This window comes from Bufo gargarizans, chromosome 3 (genome assembly GCF_014858855.1).
Source record: "Bufo gargarizans isolate SCDJY-AF-19 chromosome 3, ASM1485885v1, whole genome shotgun sequence".
Classification (NCBI taxonomy): domain Eukaryota; kingdom Metazoa; phylum Chordata; class Amphibia; order Anura; family Bufonidae; genus Bufo; species Bufo gargarizans.
In genome coordinates, this window is record NC_058082.1 from 282834500 (window position 1) to 282850738 (window position 16239).

The following is a 16239-nucleotide window of genomic DNA, read 5'->3' on the forward strand; positions in this document are numbered from 1 at the left end:
GAGAAAAGGCAGTAAATCATATACTGTATGTGCACTTTAAATATACTCAAAAGTGCTGTCAAGATAGTAACCATAATTTATAGCTATATCCAGACAGACATATCAAAAATATGGAAAAATGTTAAATGTCATCATTTGCTATAAGTTACTAAGTTTGATTCCAAATTAGAAACAGGAGGGGGAATTTATCACGCCCTGCAATTCAGAATTCTAGCTTCAAAAAGTTGCAAAATAGGGCTTTTGTGTTTTTTATGCACAAAAATGTGCTACTTTTTGCATTTTCATACTACTCACTACAGTGTTAGGTGGGTAGGAAAGTGGGCATGGTTAGCTATGTTAATTAGTTTTATTACAGATTTATCACTGCAATTTTTTTTGTTGTTGTGAACTCACTCCAGTAAGAGTGAGGTGTAAAAAACAGAGTAGCATTTCTAGACGAAAGTGTTAGGGTTAAAGATGCACCAAATTTAACAAACATTGAGGGACGTTTATCAAGGCACTCCCATATGCTAGTCTTGATGCCTCTGCATTGGAGTGAGATGCTCCCAATTTATTAAGAGGCAGAAACTGGCGTAAGTTATAGTAAATCCAGTAGACGGCACAAAGCACCACCCAACCCACTAAGCCCGTCTCTTTCCTTGCCCCTTTGGCATAGTGATGAGAAGGGTAGGAAGTCGCAAATAATGATGCCAATATGGCGTGTGCCAAAATTTGTGACTTATTTATTACACAATAGTTGTGTAAATGAATTGATAAATGCCCATCAGTGTGTTCCTTTTAATAAATTTGGGGCAAAGTACTTTAACTCAGACTCAAGGAAAACTGACTTCAAATATTTCCCCCATGATAAATTCCCCCAAAATATACTTTTATTTTTTTTCTAAAATACTCGCAAGTTCAGGTTCAAGTGATGCAAACACAAAACTCTTGGTTCAGTCAGTTAGGATAGTTGAAGAACATATTTAATACTAAAATATAAACTTAAACAACTCTGGACCACAACTGCTCATTTTAATTAGTCAAAGAAACTAACTAAAAGCAGCAATAACAAATGCTATAGCACAAGATAATTAATAAAGTATTTACCTGTTTAAATTCTTCTTTGGAGATAGAGATCGAGATCTGCTTCTTGCAGATCTCTTGTCTCGTGACCTCGAACGGGAAGGTGAACAGCTAGAGCTCCAAGAACTACCCCTGTTGCCAGTGCTTCGAGCTAGACTCTTCCTCCTCTCAAAGTTTTGTCGAGTACGTTTCACTGAAGACTCAGAACAACTATTTTGTTTACCACGATGATGCTTGACTGTTGGCCTATGACATATATATATACTGATTAGATTTGTTCCTGTTTTTAGCATAAACAAATTACAGTTTGCATATATTTATGTTATGAGTAACATATGATTGCTTTTGGAAGTACAGGTATGAAATATACGTAGACATAAGGATTATAGATACCAAATATGCTTTACTCATGCAAACAAAATCAAATTAGGGCTAATTGATAATTCTGCTAAAATCACAATAATTTGGTCTTACTTTTTTGTTAATGCACCATGGGTCTTCTCTACTCCAGGTGTGTGTGAAACAATAGATCCTTCAGAATCACTACTATAGCCTGTATGGCTTTCTGTGTTCACAGAAGACTCCTTGTGCATCCTGGTTCGTCCTCTAGATCGTCCACGTTGTCTCTCTGATGACGGTGACCTAGAGTGGCGTCGTCGTTTATCATCTGAAGAACATCGACCACCTTTACCTGATGAAATAGACCTTGGACTCCTAATATCATTACGGTTATTAGCCTTGTGATGGTTAGGTGACGTCTCCACTTTTGAATGTGTCTTTGAAGATGGAGATACTGAATTCAAGTGCTGTGAAGGGAAACAAATAGAGAAGGGGGGAAGAGAAAAAAGTAGAGATGCTTTAGCATGAGTTCATCTAAAAGTAGCAAAAAAAAGTCAACTCACGGTTGCATACAGCACGTTAACACAGAGATTCTACACTGAGACTATTCTTTCTGCTTAGCCTTCCGACCCCAACAATGCAGCTCATGCAACTTTGCATGCAAAACGCAACAAAAAGTTGATAACAGAAAATAATTGTAAAGAGCAGGTGGGGAAGAGAGAACTCTAAGATTAAGACCTAACATAAATAAATTAAAAATGAAAGAAATTTAACATCATGTAGAATAAAAAATGATTTCAGATAAACAAAAGATAGAACTAAATAAAATAAAATAATTATAATAGTGAGGAGTGAGATAGACATCTGGACAAAACAGCACAAAAACTGGTAGAGATTTAGGAAGGAACAAGGGAAAGTTGAAAATAAAATAAAAAAATTAAATTAAATAAAATTCACAAATGTTACTGGAAATAAATAAATTGTCTTTTTTTTTTTTTTCATTTTAGTTTGTCTGATTTCCTTTATTTCCGGCAGAGTACTGTTGAGCTTTCATCAGCACCCTATGTTCTTAGTTTTGTCACACTGTGATCTTTTTTTGATTTAAGTCCCTCTTGGTTAACATCCACTTACCAAGAAAGTGGCATTTCCTCCTTTAGTAGGTAAGGTATGAAGAGAAGGGAAAAGTGGGGCAACATAAGTGCATCATTAGATTCACAAAAATGCAAGAGAGATAGAGAGAGAGAAAAAAATAATAAAGAAAAAAAAACACACAAACCCACTTTCCTGGCCTTGTATTTTGAGAGTTGTTGTATAGGCCAATCATGAGGTTTGAGTGACCTTTCAGTACTTTCAGTGTCGCAGCTATGTTCAAATTAACGTGAATTTTTGCGCTGGATCATAGATTCATATCTAAAATTTGAATAGCTTATGAATGTAAAAACATAGTGATCACTGTATGTCATGGATAAAAATAGAGGGAAAAATAAAGCAAGAAAAAATGCGGTATTCATGTCGGGGGAATTATTTGGATAGGAAAGTGTATTTTTTGCCCAAATAATATTGACCAAGGTCTATGTATATCTAATATTAATTTTGATATGACAATAAATCTGAATACATATACCGTATGACTGCTAATTACCTTATATTAAGCCACCAATCATCCACTATATTTAAGAAATTGCTCTACTATAGCAAACATAACTAGCTCATGCTCAAACCATTAAAATTTAAGCAGTACTGGACAATGCATTAATGAACCTCTAAAGTACCTTTTGGGGGTGATGTGTAAATGTAAATAAATAATCAACTGCACAAACATCAAAATTGTTATCCATGGAAATACAATATACAGTGTGATTAGTATTGTAGAGCCAACTGAAGTAGTACTTATAATCACTGGCTACATCTAAAATGTAGCATATTTCTCTAACATACTTTAAAGAGAATCTGTCACCAAACTGTGGCATATTTCATACTTTTTTTAAATATGCAAACTAAAGCTTTGGTGCAATGAGGGCATCACCATTGATCTTTTTGCATCCAATATCCCCTAATTTCTGTGGCTAGCTCTTCACTCACTGCTTTGCCACTGCCTGGCCCCATCAATAAAAGCTGTGAGGGAGGAGCTACCTACAGAAAACAGCCAAGATTGGGTGCAACACGAGCAACGGTGATGCCCTCATTGCATTAAAGGCCTAATTAGCTTTTTTTTTTTTAAAGTATCATAACTCAGGAATGAAGCCTTTTATCAAGAAAAAAAATCCCAGCATTTTAACTGAACCACAGTGATGTGTCTATGCAAACAGTTTGATAGAAAGGTCGCTGGCGACATATTCTCTTTAAGTGTGTATTGTTTTTATAGATATAAATTGTTACTATTCACATTTCCAATAACCTAATATATACTTAATTGTGTTAATCATTAATATTTTAAAGGGTCACAGAGTTTTAATAAAACTTTTGATATGTCACATAAAGTGTTTATAGTTTTGATTGGTGGGGGTCAGAGTGCTGGGAACACCACCAATCCCAAAGCTATCTCTCCTCACTGCAGGAGATGGAATACAGACTGACTCAATAAGAAGTCAATGGCCCAGTCTCGATTATGCCTTCTTCAGTGAGAATAGAGAGTATGATATGTGAGTGCTTCTTTCCCCTCGTTCTAGCGATTGTTGGGTGTCTCAGCACTCAGATATGTCTCTATGACATAGCAAAAGTTTTATGAAAATTCAGTTACCCTTTAATAGTCTTTTGGGTAAACTATATTTTCTATAAGTTATACAGTTGGGAAAATAATTTTCCAACGCGAGATAAAACAGCTGTGCAGCACTTTTGATACATCACCCGATAATCTACATGAATAATCTCGCAAAGGATACAAAAAAAAAGCATAAACAATATTGTTGAAGCAAGGGACTGTAAAATCTCTTGTATTATTACCAATAATAATATGAAAGCATGAAGCACTTTTATAACCTACTTTATATGTTTATATTATAGGTCATCAGTATCAGATCAGTGGAGGTCTGACACTCGGTACCCTCAACAATCAGCTATCTGCGGCAACTGCTGGTGCTAGCAGCATAACAATAGACACAGTCAAAAGCAGAAGGCTTGTGTATGCAGTGCCTGTGCTGGCATACTGTATCTCAGCATTCATTCAAGTTGGCTACTTTCTGGCTACTGTTGACCAATTTGATTGTAAGATGAATATAGCACTTACCAATATAGTTTTTATTGATATTCTGTGCCGTTTGGTAGATTTCATAAGCCGTGTAAGAATATTGGGCCAATCTTCTCTGCTGTCCACATAGAGGTCCTGTCCACAAGATGGCTGCTGATAGAAGGTCATATGACCAGACTCAGCCTCCTCCATTCAAACACACTATACCTGCATCAAACTCGAACAATACAAGGGCATATGACAGGTGAAGTTTATTTGAATGAAAGTGAGTGAGTGATTTGCCTGATTACATGACCCTGCATCAGTGGCCATTTTATGGACATGACCTCCAAGGTGGCATACCTTATAAAATATAGAAAATGGAGCAGAATATCAACATAGGCTATATTAGTAAGTGTCACAGTCATCTTAGAAACACACTGATCAGCAGTAACCAGCAAGTGGCCAATCACTACAAGTACAATTATATACAGTGGATATAAAAAGTCTACACACACCTGTTAAAATGTCAGGTTTCTGTGAAAAAAATAAGACAAAGATAAATCATTTCAGAACTTTTTCCACCTTTAATGTGACCTATAAACTGTACAACTCAATTGAAAAACAAACTGAAATCTTTTAGGTAGAGGGAAGAAAAAATATAAAAATAAAATAATATGGTTGCATAAGTGTGCACACCCTTAAACTAATACTTTCTTGAAGCACCTTTTCATTTTATTACAGCACTTAGTCTTTTAGGGTAGGAGTCTATCAGTATGGCACATTTTGACTTGGCAAGATTTGCCCACTCTTCTTTGCAAAAACACTCCAAATCTGTCCGATTGCGAGGGCATCTCCTGTGCACAGCCCTCTTCAGATCACCCCACATATTTTCAATCGGATTCAGGTCTGGGCTCTGGCTGGGCCATTTCAAAACTTTTATCTTCTTCTAGTGAAGCCATTTCTTTGTTAATTTGGATGTATGCCTTTGGTCATTGTCATGCTGAAAGATGAAGTTCCTCTTTATGTTCAGCTTTCTAGCAGAAGCCTGAAGGTTTTGTGCCAATATTGACTGGTATTTGGAACTGTTCATAATTCCCTCTAGCTTAACTAAGGCCCCAGTTCCAGCTGAAGAAAAACAGCCCCAAAGCATGATGCTGCCACCACCATGCTTCACTGTGGGTATAGTATTCTTTTGGTGATGTGCAGTGTTGTTTTTGCGGCAAACATATCTTTTGGAATTATGGCCAAAAAGTTCAACCTTGGTTTCATCAGACCATAACACCTTTTCCCACATGCTTTTTGGAGGCTTCAGATGTGTTTTTGCAAAATGTAGTCTGGCTTGGATGTTTTTCTTCGTAAGAAAAATCTTTTGTCTCACCACTCTACCCCATAGCCCAGACATATGAAGAATACGGGAGATTGTTGTCACATGTACCACACAGCCAGTACTTGCCAGATATTCCTGCAGCTCCTTTAATGTTGCTGTAGGCCTCTTGGTAGCCTCCCAGACCAGTTTTCTTCTCGTCTTTTCATCAATTTTGGAGGCACGTCCAGTTCTTGGTAATGTCACTGTTGTGCCATATTTTCTCCACTTGATGATTATTGTCTTCACTGTGTTCCATGGTATATCTAATGCCTTGGAAATACTTTTGTGCCCTTCTCCTGACAGATACCTTTTAACAACGAGATCCCTCTGATGCTTTGGAAGCTCTCTGTGGACCATGGCTTTTGCTGTGGGATGCGACTAATAAAATTTCAGGAAAGACCAACTAGAGCAGCTTAACTTTATTTGGGGTCAATCTCAGAGGCACTTTAAATGATGGCAGGTGTATGCTGACTCCTATTTAACACGATTTTGAATGTGATTGCTTAATTCTGAACACAGCTACATCCCCAGTTATAAGAGGGTGGGCACACTTATGCAACCACATCATTTATTTTTACCTAAAAGATTTCAGTTTGTGTTTCAATTGAGTGGTACAGTTTATAGGTCACATTAATGGTGGAAAAGTTCTGAAAAGATTTATCTTTGTCTCATTTTTTTTACATCACAGAAACCTGACATTTTAACAGGGGTGTGTAGACTTTTTTTTATATCCACTGTATTTGTCTATTTTTGGAGTGGTTTGGATAGGATAGCTATACTTCTACTGTGCAACCCACTAAGGGCTTATTCACGTGCCCATTTCAGTTTTGCGGAAGCAAACACTCAAACTGTTTTTATCTGAGTTTTGAATCAGCAAATGGCCAAGATCAGACATGCATTTTTTTCACCGTTGCTGATCCACAAAAAGGCGGCCTTTTTTAACATTTTTCTATGCAATGGATCAGTGTAAAATGGACAGAAAACTGATGGCATTTATGTTCTGTCTGTTGTTTTCATAGACGTCTATTGGTGCATTGGGTCCACAAAACGGACCAAAGTAGTGCATGTGTCTGTTGTTTTTCCACTAAACCAGTTACTGGAAAACAAAGATGTGTGAAAAAACACGCTAAATCAATGGATACTGTTCTATCCATGGAAAACATGGACAGCACATGTCCTTGATTCATGGAAAACAAGCAAAGGGGCACATTTATTAAGTCCTAGGCCAACTATAGTTTTATTAGGAGTACTGTGTACCTTATCTGCATATGATACTAAAAAAACTGTTGCTGTCCTTGATGCTACCATACAAAGCTTTGTTGTACCTTGCTAGGTAGGGACCCTCTATGTAGAACACTATGAAATATCCTGAGACTATATAAGCAGTGGGAAATAACACAGCAATGGCATAGCATATTTCCAATTTAGTAAACAAGTGTCTAATTGCTTGTATAGATCTGTAATGAATATTAGATATCAGGATCTCACTATTATCAGGCATCTACGTATATATATATATATATATATATATATACATGCATATATACGTATATATATATATACACACTAGTGTTGATCGAGCACCATAGTGCTCGGGTGCTCGGACCGAACAAATCGGGAGCACCCGAGTATAATGGAAGTCAATGGGAGAACACGAGCATTAAACCAGGCACCCCCTGCTCTGAAGAGGGGAGGATGCCTGGTTCATAGGAAAAGCTCAGAAATTGATGGAAACACCACCAAAATGGTTCGGGAACAGCATGGGGAGGATGTCTGGATGCATCTTGGATTCTTAGATCGCAGCTGGGAACGATGTTGTCCGAGTAGTACGCCACTTTTACAGACTGACAATACGCACAAAACCAAAGATAAAATCGATTTTAGATGAAAAATTGTTAGGAAACATTCTTTCCTGTATATTTACTTGTATATAAAGTGAAAGTGCTGCTAAAAATTACAAGGAAGATGCAATCCGATACAACCTGTATATCACATAAAGGAGGGCCTCATTCACATTGTGGTACAGTTGTTCATGTAGTGGGACTCCTACACTCATAAAGCCTATGCACTAAGTGAAAGGGCCTGCCAAAACTTACAAGGAACCGGCACTCCAATACACCCTTTGTTACACATAAAGGAGGGCATCATATACAGTATAACCTTGAAAAATTATGATTGATGGCCTGCTGGTGACCCTCAAAAAGATTTGGAGCAAGGGCCTGCTGATCTGACCATCTAAAACATTATGGGTGAGGGTCTGCTGCCGCTTTGGAGACTCTAGATAACCTGGGGCCGATCGCACATCCCCATGACGGTGACGATCAATTCGGATGTATGGACTATCAACTTTCGATGTTATTGTCAGCACAAACCATGGTGACTATGGGTAACAGGGAATCAGGGTTCAATTCCGGAGAGGGAGCCTGAAAAACAGCTATGGCTACCGCATCCAAGCAAGGCAGCATGCGCTCAAATTAGGTATAATTAGGTGAAGGCCTGCAGGTGATCTGACCTTGTAAAAGATTTTAGGTGAAGGCCTGCAGGTGAGCTAACCCTGTAAAAGATTTTAGGTGCGGGCCTGCTGGTGAGCTGACCATGTAAAAAATTATATGCGAGGGCCTGCTAGTGAGCTGACCCTGTAAAAAATTATATGCAAGGGCCTGCTATTGAGCTGACCCTGTAAAAAATTATATGCAAGGGCCTGCTGGTGAGCTGACCCTATAAAAGATTTTAGTTGTGGGCCTGCTGGTGAGCTGACCCTGTAAACGATTTTTGGTGCGGGCCTGCTGGTGAGCTGACCCTGTAAAAGATTTTAGGTGCGACCTGCTGGTGAGTTGACCCTGTAAAAGATTTGAGGTGCAAGCCTGCTGGTGGGCTGACCCTGTAAAAGATTTTAGGTGCGGGCCTGCTGGTGAGCTGACCCGCTAAAAGGTTGTAGGTGAGGGCCTGCAGGTGAGCTGACCTTCTAAAACATTATATGCGAGGGCCTGCTGGTGAGCTGAGCCTCTTAAAAATTATATGCAAGGGCCTGCTGGTGAGCTGACCCTGTAAAACATTATATGCCAGGGCCTGCTGGTGAGTTGACCCTCTAAAAAATTATATGCGAGGGCCTGCAGCTGAGCTGACCCTGAAAACCATATGTGAAGGGCATATATGCGAGGGCATTATATGCGATGAATAAGCATGTGTTGATATGATGGTAGAGGAGAAGGAGGATGAAAAAAGGAAGATTTAACCATATACCCTTGTTTGTGGTGGAAGGGGTGCATGGGAATACAGTGTATTCAGTACATTACAAACAACACATTTAAAGTGCCTTTATGTTCATCAGCTTTCCTCTGGTGGAGTCGAGAAGTCATGGTCAATCCAGGCCTTGTTCATTGTTATAAGAGTCCACCTGTCAGCATTTTCAGTTGACAGGCGGATACGATTAAATATTATAATGCCACCAGCAGCACTAAATAGCCACTCAGACAAAACGCTGGCGGCAGGGCAGGCCAGCACCTCCAAGGTGTAGAGCGCCAGTTCGTGCCATGTGTCTAGCTTGGACACCCAGTAGTTGTAAGGCACTGAGGGATCATTGAGGAGGCTGACACGGTCTGCGCATCAGGGCGAGGGTGCTGGCTGGGTGTCATGAAACTGTCCCAGGCTTTGGAGAGTGTTTCCCTGCCTCTGTTGGAACTGCTGTGTGTTCCCCTCGTCTCCCCTCCTCGGTTGGCCAAAGAACAACGGACTCTGCCGCCAGTGTCGTCAGATGGAAATTTTGGAGCAATTTTTCAACAAAAAAATTCTGGTATTGCATTGTTTTGCTTGTACTCTTGTCTCCACCAGAGGAATGAAAGATGAGAAATTCTCTTTGTAGCAGGGGTCGAGAAGGGTGAACAACCAGTAATCCGTGTTACCTAAAATGCGTATAACGCGCGGGTCGCAGGAAAGGCAGCCTGACATGAAGTCAGCCATGTGTGCCAGAGGGTGGTCTGGCTATCACCCTGTGTAATGTTTTCCCTCATTTCCACCTCTTCCACATGCAAAGTGTTGTTCTTAATTGTGAGCAGCGAGCGTTTGAGTAGACACAGAAGTGGGTTGGTTACGCTGATAATAGCGTTATCGCCGCTCACCATCTGTGTTGATTCCTCAAAGTTTCCTAAAACCTCACAGAGGTCAGAAATCCATCCCCACTCTTCGCTTGTGAATAGCGGAAGCTGACTGGAAAGGCGACGACCATTTTGCAGCTGCTATTCCACTACTGCTCTCTGCTGCTCACAAAGCCTGGCCAACATGTGGAATGTAGAGTTTCAGCACATGCTCACGTCGCACAACAGCTGGTGAGCTGGCAATTTCAAGCACTGCTGCAGCGTAGACAGACCTGCTCAAGCAGTCGATGACTTGCGGAAATGTGCACACACGCGGCGCACCTTCACTAGTAGCTCAGGCAAATTGGGGTAGGTTTTGAAAAACCGCTGAACTTCAAGGTTGAACATGTGGGCTAGGCATGGGATGTGTCTGAGCTTGCCGAGCTCCAAAGCCGCCACCAAGTTACGGCCATTATCAGACACAACCATGCTTGGTTGTAGGTTGAGTGGCGAGAGCCACAGCTCAGTCTGGTCTCTTATCCCGTGCCACAGCTCTGCAGCGGTGTGCTGTTTGTCCCCTAAGCATATCAGCTTCAGCACAGCCTGTTGCCACTTCCCCACTGCCGTACTACACTGCTTCCAGCTACCGACTGATGACTGACTGGTGCTGCATGCGGATAAATCGGAGGTGGAAGTGGAGGAGGAGGCCGAGGAGGAAAAGTGGGGTTTGGAGCCAATAATGTAGGTGCTGGTGGAAACCCTGATCGACGTAGGGCCTGCAATCCTTGGAGTCGGTAACACCTGTGCCATCCCAGGGTACGACTCGCTCCCAGCCTCCAACATTCACCCAGTGTGCCGTAAGGGAAATGTAGCATCCCTGGCTGAATGCACTTGTCCATGTGTCCGTGGTTAAGTGGACCTTCCCAGTAACTGCATTGGTCAGGGCAATAAGTAATGTTACGGGACACATGTTGTTGTAAGGCGGGCATGGCACACATTGAAAAATAGTGGTGGGGACTGCGTAATGCAGGACGGCCGCCAACATCAGGCTGTGGAAGGCCTCAGTGTCCACAAGCCTAAATGGCAACATTTCCAGGGACAGTAATTTGGAAAGCTGCACATTTAGTACTATGGCCTGTGGGTGGGTAGCTGGGTATTTTCGCTTGCGTTCAAAGGCCTGGGGTAAGGACATTTGGACGCTGCGCTGGGACATGGAAGTGGATGTAGTCACTGATGGTGCTTGCGAAGGTCCAGGTATCCGGGCCTGCGCCTTCGACAGAGGATTGGCCAGCACATAACATAAAGGAAAAGAAGGCAGTGGTGTGACCCGCAGAGACAGATTGTGGACCCAGGCGTTCGTCCCACTTATTACGGTGCTTTGATGCCATATGGCGGATCATGCTGGTGAGGTTGCTAGTGTTCACGTCCCGGCTCATTTTCGTATGGCACAGGTTGCAAACTACTATTCTTTGGTCGTCCACACTTTCCTCAAAAAAGCGATATACTGCGGAACATCTACCCCTTGGCAAGGAAGATTTCCGCAAGAGGGTGCTCCGTGGAACAGTTGCGGGCCTGTTTGGTGTGGTCTGCCTTCTCCCTTTTGACACCCCACTGCTTCTTCCAGCCTGTTGCGCTGCTGTGGATCCCCAGGTTGGGTCAGTGACCTCATCGTCCACCACCTCCTCTTCCACTTGCTCACTCTGATCATCCTCCTGATTTGTTGACCTAACTACAACCTCAGTGATTGACAACTGTGTCTCATCCTCTTCATCAACCTCTTGAGACAGTAATTGCGGTTGACTCATTGGCAACTGTGTCTCATCATCGTCCACCTCAGTAAACACTAATTGCCATTCCCCACCGTCATCTTCCTGTGACTGTGGATGCTCAAGAGGTTAGGAATCAAGGCACAAGATCTCATGTCCCTCATCAAGCGTGCTTGGTGAGAGGGTCAAATCAAGTAATGATGATGAAAAGAGGTCCTCGGAGTATCCAAGTGTGGGATCACTTGTTTGGCCAGACTGTACATAGTGAGAGGAAGAAGGATCAGGGTGAGGATTGTGGCTACTGATACTGGACTTGGTGAAAGACAGGGTGGTGCTTAACCGACTGGAAGCATTATCTGCTGCAATCCAACCGACCACCTGGTCGCACTGGTCTGACTTCAAGAGTGGTGTCCTGCGCCGCCCTGCAAACTGGGACATGAAGCTAGGTATTGTGGATAATTGTTTTTCTTGTGCTATGGCAGCAGGCACAGTTTCTCCATGCCCAGGGCCACAGCCTCTGCGTGCACCATCTGCATCACGGTCACTTCCCCGTCCTTTACTGCTTGCCTTCTTCATTTTAAATGTAATACATGCTTGAAAGTATGTCACATGTACAGTAGCGTAGAATTTTCAAGTGTATGCAGATTTTTTTTTACTAAGGTATTTGTGATTAGGAAACGTTATACAGGACAGGTACCACAGGTAATGTCACTGTTCGCAGTGTTTACGAAAAAAGGTACCCTGGATGTCACTGATATTTTAGGGATGTGCACACTTTAAACAGGAGATGTGATGTGGATAATTTAACTGTCCGCAGCGGACACCGTCTACGGAAAAAGCACACTGGATGTCAGTGATATTCTAGGGATGCGCACACTTTACACAGGAGAAGCGGCCTATTACACGGTATTTAGCGCAGGATGCGTTAAAAATATATATTGCTGCTGTCACACACAATAGTCCTTAAAAGGACTTTTGGGTCTCTGAAAAGTTTTTTGCATAAAAATCTTCCTATTACACTCTCTACACTGTCTGTTCCTTCCTATGCACAGCTCTCCCTAACACTGAACAATATAGCGCAGGTTGCGCTACAAACATATATTGCTGCTGTCACACACAATAGTCCTTACAAGGACTTTTGGGTCTCTGAAACATTTTGGTACCAAAAAAATATTCAATTACACTCCGTACACTCTCTGTCCCTTCCTATGCTCAGCTCTCCCTGACTACAAATGAGCCAAACATGCTATATAGCACCCGATGGCGCGTTCCGGCCAGCCAATCACTGTAATGCCAGTAGCCAACAGGGCTACTGGCATTACAGTGAGGGCAGTACTCACCTGCACGTTTATTGGCTGCGTAGCAGCCAAGAAACGTGCGGGGAGGAGACTCGAGCATGGCGCTCGAGCACATGCGGTACTCGGCCGAGTAGCGCCATGTGCCGAGCATCGAGATGCTTGAGCCGAACAGGTGTTCGGCGGAGCATGCTCGATCACCACTAATATATACATATTCCTATAGGTAAAGAGTTGATGAAACCTTAACTTGATATATTATTTACAAAAGCCAGCTATATACAATAGTGCCGGTGGCTACTCTGCATGCGCGACATCAGAAGCATGCAGCACCTATCTTAGTTTTGATTTTGTTATTTTGTTTTATCCACACGTGCCTGACGGTGTCCAGCTAGGAAACGCGTCGAGTAGGACGCAGGTTAGAAACAAGTTACAGTTAGCCGATTGGTATTAAGGGCCATGCAAATAAGGACTTTAAGCAGTGCAACACTCATCTAATAGCCAACTATAGCTGCCACTGATTCAAATGAGCATTAAGTAATGCTCAGGTGACCAGAAGTGGGCAAATATCTGCTTGGCTGCATTTTGATCTGGTGTGCCTGATATCTCTTGGCCCTGATATTAGTGGGAACTAAAAAAAACTTTAAGCACCAACCCACACCTAAGAGGAATAAGAGGGGTTTGGTTTTTTTTTCGTGAATGTGTGGTTCCCTCATGGTTTGATATTAACGAGGCAGATTCAAACTGACATTTCAAACTGAAATTTTTTATCACTGATTGTAATAAAGTTTTTTTTATTTTTTTATTATTATTTTAGCTCTATCTCTAATATAGTTAAGTGCTTTCACAATCAGATATATGCAAACCTTCACGGTACCCATTTAGTAAATTGCAGCTATATACTGTACAATAGTTCCAAATGGAACATGCAACATTTGCCCATGTACAGTCATGTATCCATAATGGATGCTTCTGTAACTTTGTAATTGCACTTCTACTGAGGAAAAAATTTGTGGCTGCAAACTAAGGCATGTATGAAAAACCAAAGACAAGAAGAAAAAAAACTATCTGTCACCTAGGATTTTGTCTCCTAACTTCAGTCTTAGATGTCTGCCCTTTCCAACAAACAAGAAAAGAATAGTAAGGTGGGAGTGAAAATTAGGTGGGAGTGAAACACCATGGTGAATATGTCCTGGGATTCGGCATTTTGACTGATGCTCATTTTATATTTCCTGGTATTTGATTTACTAAAATTTGGATGAAATACTAGGCAGCTATACATGGGAAAATAACATTTAAAATCTGTAATATGCAAATTGCATGTAGAATTTCTGAACTAGGAACCCCGAAGTAAAATTAACATTGGTTGCAGATTCCTAATAGTACTAAAATAATGCAACTTAGCAGGAATAAAACATGGAGAAATCTAAACTTACTTAATATGATGAGTGCTACTCTTTATTGGTGACCTTCCAAACAATGTGATACATATTGACAATCATTATATTGCTTCATTTCCTACAGTACTAGCAAGAAAATTAAAATATTTCAAATTTTTCTGCAAAATAAAGTGAAAAATAACTAATTTACCATTAAATAACACAACTGATCATTAAACCTTTTAACTCTTTGGGGCATATGAAATCTTACAATGTAAAAATTCAGCAACACAGTTTGCTACTTAACGTGGTCAGCTACATTATCTTTATCTTTCCCAAATGTGCCCATAAAATCTAATGTTATTAGAAGTTCTGCGCCAATGTCTCCATAAGTCCAACCTTCATCATCATGATTGTACTATGTTCCAATCTAAACATAACAAGACCTGTTTATCAATGGCCTCCTGTGTTGTAAGGTTCATTTAAGTGGTTCTTTAACTTTAGTTATTTTTTAATAAAGATCATTATTATTATTTAAATGTAACAGAGAATAGGCTAAGCTAAGGTAAAGGATGTCACAGTCATACAGTGATATGCCCCCTGCTTCTGAGTGAAACGCAGCTGAAACAAACATTAGGGAAGTTCAAATCTAACTGTTCCTTCACAGTTAGGATTGTACAAAGAAGCACAGCCATTATGCAAACTTTTTTTAAAACTCAGGTACGCTTTAAAGGTGCATTTACATGGCTTGAGAATCGGGCAGATTATCGTGAATGACTGTTCATAGGGTGATCCCGTAGTTCATGTAGGCACCACCGATCATGGCCTCTGGGCAGCATATTGTGCGGCCTAAACAGTTATCTGCTGCTTAGAAACCATGATTTTGTATTAGGATGAGGGATCGCATTAGTGATCCCTTGTCCTCATGCAGGGAAGGAGATCGTTGCATGTAAATGCAGTGGCCTCCTTCACTAAATGAGCAGCCGATTGTCTGGAAGGAACGATTCCTGGCCACTCAGTTGGCCTGTGTTAATCCAGCTTAAGCCTATTTATTACCGTGCCTTAGAATCCAACATCTCTCCGGAAAAACACAATGCATGACATGCACGTGTTATTTAATGCTGGGACCAAATCTTGTACAGTCAATAATGAACACTAAGGCTAAATGCACACGATCAGGATTGCGTGCGGAAAATCCGCACTGTAGGTCATGTACATTTTATTCCATGAGAATTTGAAATTCTCAGTGCACACAATGCAGATTTTTTCCGCACGGATTTTGACCTGCCGTGCAGATTTTAAAATCCGCAGCATGTCAATTTCTTTTCCTGACCGGATTTTCTTCATTCACTTAGTAAAATCCGCACCGAAACCGCATGCAAATCTGCACCAATGAATGCGGATTGACCGCACAGATTTGCCTACCATCACCTGCGGATTTTGGTGCGGATGCTCCGTACATGAATCCTGAACGTGTGCATGAAGCCTAAGCAACTAGTGGGGCATACAAATCAAGACATCACCTCAAATAAGCTAATAACTTTGTATCAGCTAGTGACTTTATGTGTTGTTTTCAGCAAATTTGGTAAAATACATATAACGTGTCCAGCCCCTTTATAAATGCTGTCCAGGTGGTCAAAACATTTCTAGTGCTTAAAGAAGTTATCTACTTTGGAAATAATTTTTATCTTAGATGGTTTTACCAAAGATAGGCTGACTGGGGCCCCCCTCTGTTTCTGCATTTGATCATCTATAATCTGTAAAGAGATCCAAGACAAAGGGCAGTGTGT

The 16239-nt window shown here is 41.1% G+C and overlaps 1 protein-coding gene across 2 annotated transcripts in view; it reads right to left on the reverse strand.

Annotated features, from left to right (window-relative positions):
* Window positions 1-16239, reverse strand: part of SRRM3 (serine/arginine repetitive matrix 3) — a 471986-nt gene that overhangs the window by 10624 nt on the left and 445123 nt on the right. For both annotated transcript variants that reach the window (XM_044286538.1, XM_044286537.1), the window contains exons 12-13: window positions 1537-1868; window positions 1087-1308 (exon numbers count right to left, since the gene is read on the reverse strand). In XM_044286538.1, coding sequence (XP_044142473.1) covers window positions 1087-1308; window positions 1537-1868 — 554 coding nt within the window. The remainder of the gene's footprint in view (window positions 1-1086; window positions 1309-1536; window positions 1869-16239) is intronic.